The sequence below is a fragment of the Camelus ferus genome, chromosome 4 (assembly GCF_009834535.1).
Source record: "Camelus ferus isolate YT-003-E chromosome 4, BCGSAC_Cfer_1.0, whole genome shotgun sequence".
NCBI lineage: Eukaryota > Metazoa > Chordata > Mammalia > Artiodactyla > Camelidae > Camelus > Camelus ferus.
In genome coordinates, this window is record NC_045699.1 from 72,386,792 (window position 1) to 72,393,949 (window position 7,158).

Here is a 7,158-nt window from a genome sequence, read left to right on the forward strand (position 1 = left end):
TCAGGAGTACCCCCAGCTGACATTCCTCCTTCCTGCCCACTTCCCACCCCCACCCACCAGTCAACCCAGTCTCCAGGACTCTGCTTTGCCAAGATCTGCTGGCTCAATCTACTTTCTCATTCCCACCACAGACAAACTAGGCAAGGCCTTGGCACTTCAGGCCAAAACGACATCAGCTATGCTATAGATTCAAGGTGTGCGTCCCCTAAAATTCACATACGGAAACCTAGCCCCCAAGGTGAAGGTATCAGGAGGTGGGGATTGGGGGAAGCGACTAGGTCATGAGGGTTCAGCCTCCATGAATGGGATGTGAGCCCATATAAGGAAGTCCCTCACCCCTTCTGCCCACGAGGGCACAGCAAGACGACAGCCGTCTACGAATCAGGAAGCGGGCCCTCACCAGACATTGAATCTACTGGCACCTCGGTCTTCAACTTCCAGGCTCCAGCACCGTAGAAATAAACGTCTGCTGTTCGTAAGCCACCCCGTCTACAGCATCTTGTTTCAGCAGCCGGAACGGACTAGGACAAGCTCCTGGATATTCCACTGACTACAGCTTCTACCCGCTCCAACCTGCTAGAAGAATCTGCCAGGCTGTCTCTCATCACATCACCCCCCTGTACAAAAACCTTCCCAGGCACATATCATGAAAGAAATCCCTAGCCAGCTTGGACAATCTGGCCCACACTATTTTCCAAACTAATCACCTACTATTTCGGTCCACAAATCCTCTGTCACAACAAGGTTAATCGACTCAGTGCCCACAAACACTTCTTCCTCTGCACGGAACTTGGCCAGATGCCGTCCCTCTACTCTTGGGGGGACTACCCCAAAACCAGCTACTCTCCCCACAAAGCCCCGCCACACACCCCTTCCACAGCGACCACTGCTCCCTGCAGTGTAGGCACTCTGGTCTCCATCTGCCCACCTGACAGCTCCACTTTCTACCTTAAGACAGCTCCCGTGCTAATGCCATGCTGCCATGTTTCAGTTCTTGCATTATTTCATTTTCCTTTGTCTAGGTCGATAGTTCACGTGGATTCTAAGCAACTAAAGAGACTGCATCATATAACTTTCCCCCTTGTATTTCCTGTAGTGCAGAACACAATTACACACACAACAGTTATGAGACTATGAATGTAATATTGGCTCCGTCCTGGTCACCTTCAGATTAGATGAAAAAAATGATAGCAATCTGAGTTTTTCAACAGTTCGACTAGGAAGTAAAAAAGGACACTGGTACATATAATGGTGACATAGCCACAAAAAAATCATTAGCAAGATGAAAACTCTAATTCAAAAAGATACATGCACCCCAGTGTACAGAGCAGCATTATTTACAATAGCCAAGTCATGGAAGCAACCTAATGTCCATCAACATGATCACATAAAGATGATGTCACATATATATACAATGGAATGAATAGTATTCAGCCATAAAAAAAGAATGAAATATTGCCATTTGCAGCAATGTGGACGGATCCAGAGATTATTATACTAAGTGAAGTAAGTCAGGCAGAGAAAGACAAATATTATACATCACTTACATGTGGAATCTAAAAAAATAACACATATAAACTTATTTACAAAACAGACTGACAGACATAGAAAACAAAATTATGGTTACCCAAGAGGAAGAGGGGGATAAATTAGGAGTATGAAGTTAACATATACACACTACTATGTATAAAATAGATAAACAACAAGGACCTACTGTATAGCACAGTGAGCTATATTCAATACCTTGTAATAACCTACACAAAAGAATCTGAAAAAGTATAAATGTATACCTGAATCACTTTGCTGTATACCAGAGACTAACACAATATTGTAAACAGACTATACTTCAATAAAAAATAAATAAATATAGTAAAAATAGCAGAAGAAGCCTCTGAGCTATTAGGAGGATAAATATAATACAAAGAAGAAAACACTTCAGGCTTCCTGGAAGATCACGTGCACAGATTTAACGCCCTAAAGCACAACAGTGGCCAAGCCTTTTGAGGGTCACTCAGATTTAAAGGATTGGGGCAGTTTGAACTTAAAGATGGATTTACCTTTTATTAAACTATATAATTAAAACTCTAATGAGACAAATTAACTAAAATTTATTAATATTAATTTGTGGTATCAGGACAGGAAAGAGAACACGCACCAACTGGTGCATCTTTAAAAATACAAACCCATCCAGGCATGGCCTCCCGGACAAAATGATAAAGCACATCTTTCTATTCCACCTGTTTCAAAGGTGCTTCTAACTCTTTTATCCACCTGACCAGTATTTGAGCACTGACTCTGACCTGCAGACATGGCATGAAATGAGACAACCTGGGTCAGTAACCCCTGACCTCGGACACCAGGCGGTTCTCAGCCCGCCCACGCAGAGGGAAGGTGATGCTACAAAACCAGCCAGCAACCTGACCCCACGGTCTCCAGCACCGCTGAGCAGGGCACCTAGGTTTTCTGTAACCTCCCAGCTCAGCAGCACCCAATTCCTTTGCTAAGAACAGAAGACTACTAAAATATAAAACCTAAACTCAAAAATCAATACCCTGAGTGAATCATCATGTTAAAAAAAACTCTACATGTTTCTGAATGAGGGCTTCCCCGCTGAGACTCGGCAACTGTCCTCCCAGAGCTCAGGGATGAGGGCCTGGCAGGCCTTCACTTCCAGTCCCGAGGCCTGGAGAGGAGCTCTGAGCACGCGTTTCATCTTAACCAGAGGTCACGACAGCACAGGTAGGTGGTGGCCCCCGGAGCTGACAAAGAAGGGTTTCTGCTCCTAATACCGACAAAGCAAACAGAGTCCAAGCTGCTCTTGCGGTCTGTGCAAGAGACAGCTGGCAGCCGCTGTGCCCACAGACACCCTGTCAGTGGCTGCACAGGGCAAACCATCCACACGTAGAACTCCTGTCCCACAGCACGGTTTCCAAATCAGCAGTTTAACTGACGAGAGGGCAAGAGGACAAGAGTGTCGACCCCTTACTAGCAGTTGGCTCCAACTGTGGCCTCTCTCCGTTCCAGTCTGTGGCTGGTGACAAGAGAAGGTTGACCCTGGATGCTCCCACGGTTGGGCCTGGTTCAGGGCAGCTGACCAGGCTGTGAGTTGCAACTTGGTTTCCAGGGCTCCTCAGAGGGCGAAATCACCCCCACTGAGCGACACAGCAACACACTAGCAAAGGGCTGAGTGCCTTCTAGTACTTTCAAAATTGTCCTTGGGCGATAACAAAAGCTATTACCGAAACCAAGGCCTAAATACTTTTAAGGTTCCTAAGTTCAGGGAGTAAAAGCAAGAGCCAGGCCAGGAATGTAGTAGCCCCAGTCCAGTGCTCTATTCTGTAAAATAAATAGTATCAAGTCACTCCCTTAAACTTAACCAATTTATTATAACTTTCACCCCAATGGACGTAACAAAAATATTCCAGTGAAACAGGTTCTCCTCCTTCTTACAGACACTTTTAAGTGAATAACTTTCAACCTATCCAATATATTATTTCTAAAGAGATAATTAAAGCACTGTCGATGAAACAAGAGTTACCCCAAAACAGGAGGAGAAGAATCTAAAAATAAAAGCACAAGCCAGCCCACAGTTCTTGGCTGTGACACCAGAGATGAAGAAAACTGGAGAAGACGTTTCTGCACAACCAGACGCCACCTCAAGGCCTGGCCAAGGGCGAGCGCTCCTGAGCCTCCCCCCGTTACTACAAATGGCAGACGGTGACCCCGGGGACACCGAGAGTCCCAAAAGGCAAACGCAAAACAAGGTGGCCTCAGAGCACCTTGCTCCAGAGTGTCTGCATGCTTTCAATTCCTATACAAACGGAAAGACTGTTTGTTCGGCTTCATCTGGCTACTTGATGAGCAATTGTACAACAAGTAAAGATTCGAGCCCCTGTCACCATCACCCCCCCCGCCGCCCCTCCCGTAAAAGCTGACTGGCAAGGAAATGCAGGCTAAAAGAACCAGCTCTCCTTAACTGCAAGCTAAGCTGGAGAGACACATGGAGATGTCCAAAAGATGGTGGAAATAACAGACCCCCAGATCAGGAAAAGAGTTTTGGGGAGAAAGATCTACACTACCCTACCAAAATCCCTTCCCCACCCTGCCTCCTCAAAGCCAAGCCCCGACGCTGGGTAAGTGGCGAAGCTCCCACTCAGGCTGAGCACCCCCCCATGCCAACTACACCCATTAAATCACTTCGGCTGAGCCAAGCTGAGTCTTCTTGGTCATCTGAATTGGGGGTCACCCAAATTTGTCAATTTAAAGAGCAATTCTCAAAAAGAAAAAAGATACATGTTTGCCTTCCTGAAGCAAGGTATAGAATGGAAAATCATTCTCATTTAGCAAAACTTAGTGAAGAGCAGACCTCCTACAGCCAGCAGTTGACGAGCTCCCCGCAGCCCAGGGATGCTGGTGACATGTAGCCCAGCCTCGGAGCCCCAGGCGCCCCAGGCTCCTTCAGCTCCTGCTCTATAACCACACGCCTTTCATATTTCAAAACTTCAAAGTTAATTTTAATATCAGCTTTTGAACTAATTATCTGAAGAATCATCAAGTATTAAAGAGTGATTTGGTACTGGAAATAAAACTAGATTCACCCAACACTGACCCTGAGAAAGACACATTTTTTTCAATGTATTTGTTTGTTTGTCTTTTGGGGGAGAAGGTAATTAAGTTTTCACTTACTCATTTATTTTTAAAGGAGGTGCTGGGGACTGAACCCAGGACCTCATGCATGCTAGGCACGCACTCTACCACTGAGACATTTATTGCCAGATAGCTAACAAATCCCACGCTGAATGCCAAAGCTAAAGGCAAGGAGATAAAAACGAATTCACTCTGCTTAAGAAACTGGAAAGCAAATGACGAGAGGGCTTTTTAAAGGTATTTGTGTCTCTGTAGCTTTCATTACCAGAATCTTGCCACCTCCATATGTAAAATCTTAAAAATACAAACAGGAACGAATCTTTGCACATGCGCCACAAGAGCCAAGCCCAAGAATGCACAGTGTTTCCGAGCAGAGACCCACAACCCAGCCAGTGCCCATGAGCAGTGAACAGGCTCCCGATGAAATACTACACAGTGGTAGAAAAGCAAGGAGAGGAAGCTAAGAAGAACCTAAGACCGTGATGTGAATAAAGCAGTCACTCTGACAGGAGCAAAAATGCGGAAAAGTAAATAATACAGCTTAGTGATGCAAATGTAAATGGTGAAATATAAAGAAAAGCAAACCAACAGCCAACACAAGACACGAGGTGGGCGTAACAGGAGGCCACGGCATTGGACAGCCGCACATTGCTCTGCAAAGCTCCACGGTCACGTCCTTTTCCTTAAACTGACCACTAGATACCTGAATGGTCACTCTGGTTACTAATTACACCTTACTCGAAAACTTTACATATGCTTTTTATCAATTTCGTATTTTCCCCAAAGCAGTGTTTCTCCATCATACCATACGGACACTGAACGAAGTTCAGCGCAACCATAAAAAAGAACTGCAAAACCGAAAACTACAAAATGAAGGGGAAAATGCTCCTTGTACGCTACAAAACCAACTTAAAATAAGGCACTGCATTTAATCCCTGTGACTTGCAGAGCGTGTCTGTCCTCATGACTGAGTCCACCTACCGCACAGGCCACTCCAACTGGTGAGATCCAGTCTCAGGGAAACGCCTGCTCAGCGAGTTTTTCAAAACTGGTCAACCCAACTCTTTTCTGAACGGGTTACCTCTCCACTTCAGTCTCAATCTAGAAACACGAGTGTTTTCGCCAGAACAAAGGTAATTTTTTTAAAATGCTTCAAATTAAAAGAAAGCAGAGTAAGAGCACTCAATCTTGTAGCTGAAACAAAGCACCTGAAGTTAATAAAGAAAACCTTTAGAGCCCAGCAATTAGGAGAGTCACTGGGTCTGCAAAATTCCGAGAGCTGGAAATAGGAGCGTCTTAATCCACTAAGCATATTACGGCCTAACAAACTGGACTCAGTAACAAGGTTACCCAGTTCTTCAAAACAGGAATTAACCGAAGGCAGGGATTCTGAGCAAGCACTGCCCATTCAAAGCATGGTCTCGTTAGGGAAAGCCCAACACCTGACACTCGGTCAGAACCAAGACAGGCCCCGGTCAAGCGTTCCTGGGCTGGACTCACGCCCGACCCGCACGGACAGGAGAGGCTCCGCCAGGAGCGCCGACCCCTCGCTGCACCTGCAGGACCAGGCGCCCCCGGACGCCGGAACACCGGACCGACCCGCGACCCCGCGAACCGCGGCCCGCACGCTGCGGGCGGTCACCGCACAAAGGCCCGGCCCTCGCCGCCCCTCCCCTGGCGCCCCCGGCCCACCTATGCCGTAGGCCTTGGCGCAGATCCACTGCAGGTTGGCGGCGATCTTGGCCCGCGCCGGGTCGTAGCGGTCCAGCGGCACGATGTCCACGGCGCCGTCGGGCGCGGCCTCCATCCTCCTCCAGCCCTCCCCGGCCGGGCAGCCGCCCGCGTCCACCATCTGCACACAAAAGGGTGCTGTAGCGCGGGCGGCGCCGGGCCGCGGCCGCAACAAAGGCGCCGCGCCCCTCGCCGCGCCCGGGACCCGCGTGGGGCCGCTGGGCACCGACCGCCCGCGCCCCCCGCTGCCCGCGCCCCGCGCCCGCGCAACCGCCCGGCCTCACCTCAGAGCCGCCGCCGTCGCCGCCGCCGCGGGTGCTGCTGCTGCATACTGCGCGGCCGAGCCGGGGCCCGCGGGCCGAGGGCTGCGAGCCGGGGGGCGCGGGCCGGGGCCTCAGGCACGGGCGGGGGGCGCGTGCGCGGATCCGGGGGCGGCGGCGGTGGCTGAGGAGGCGGCCAACCGGCGGGAGCGCGCGCACCGCCGAAGCCGGCGCAGGCGCAGTGGGTGCGGCCACAGGCCCGCGCCCTCCCCGCCCCTTCCCGCAGGCGCAGTGGGGTCCGGCCCGCGCTCGCCCCGCCCCTTCCCGCAGGCGCAATGGGCACCACCCAAGGCCCCGCCCCCTTCCGCGGGCACGGGCGCGGGGTCGCGCGGCGCGGGCGGCGTGGGCGGACAGGCCCTGGCGGGTCCCGCAGCATCTCTTTGTCTGGGCGGCGCCTCCCTCTCCCTGGCACTGGGTCGTCTGGACCACCGGCGCTCAGCCGCCGCCCGACGAGGGCCGA

General features: G+C 50.3%; 1 protein-coding gene across 1 annotated transcript in view; it reads right to left on the bottom strand.

Annotated features, from left to right (window-relative positions):
- CAMSAP1 (calmodulin regulated spectrin associated protein 1) overlaps positions 1 to 6,797 on the bottom strand; it is a 52,780-nt gene extending 45,983 nt beyond the window's left edge. Inside the window, 2 exon segments of the mRNA XM_032478752.1 lie at positions 6,340 to 6,499; positions 6,663 to 6,797. Coding sequence (XP_032334643.1) covers positions 6,340 to 6,499 — 160 coding nt within the window. The 5' untranslated portion in view covers positions 6,663 to 6,797.
- Between the last annotated feature and the right edge of the window lie 361 nt (positions 6,798 to 7,158).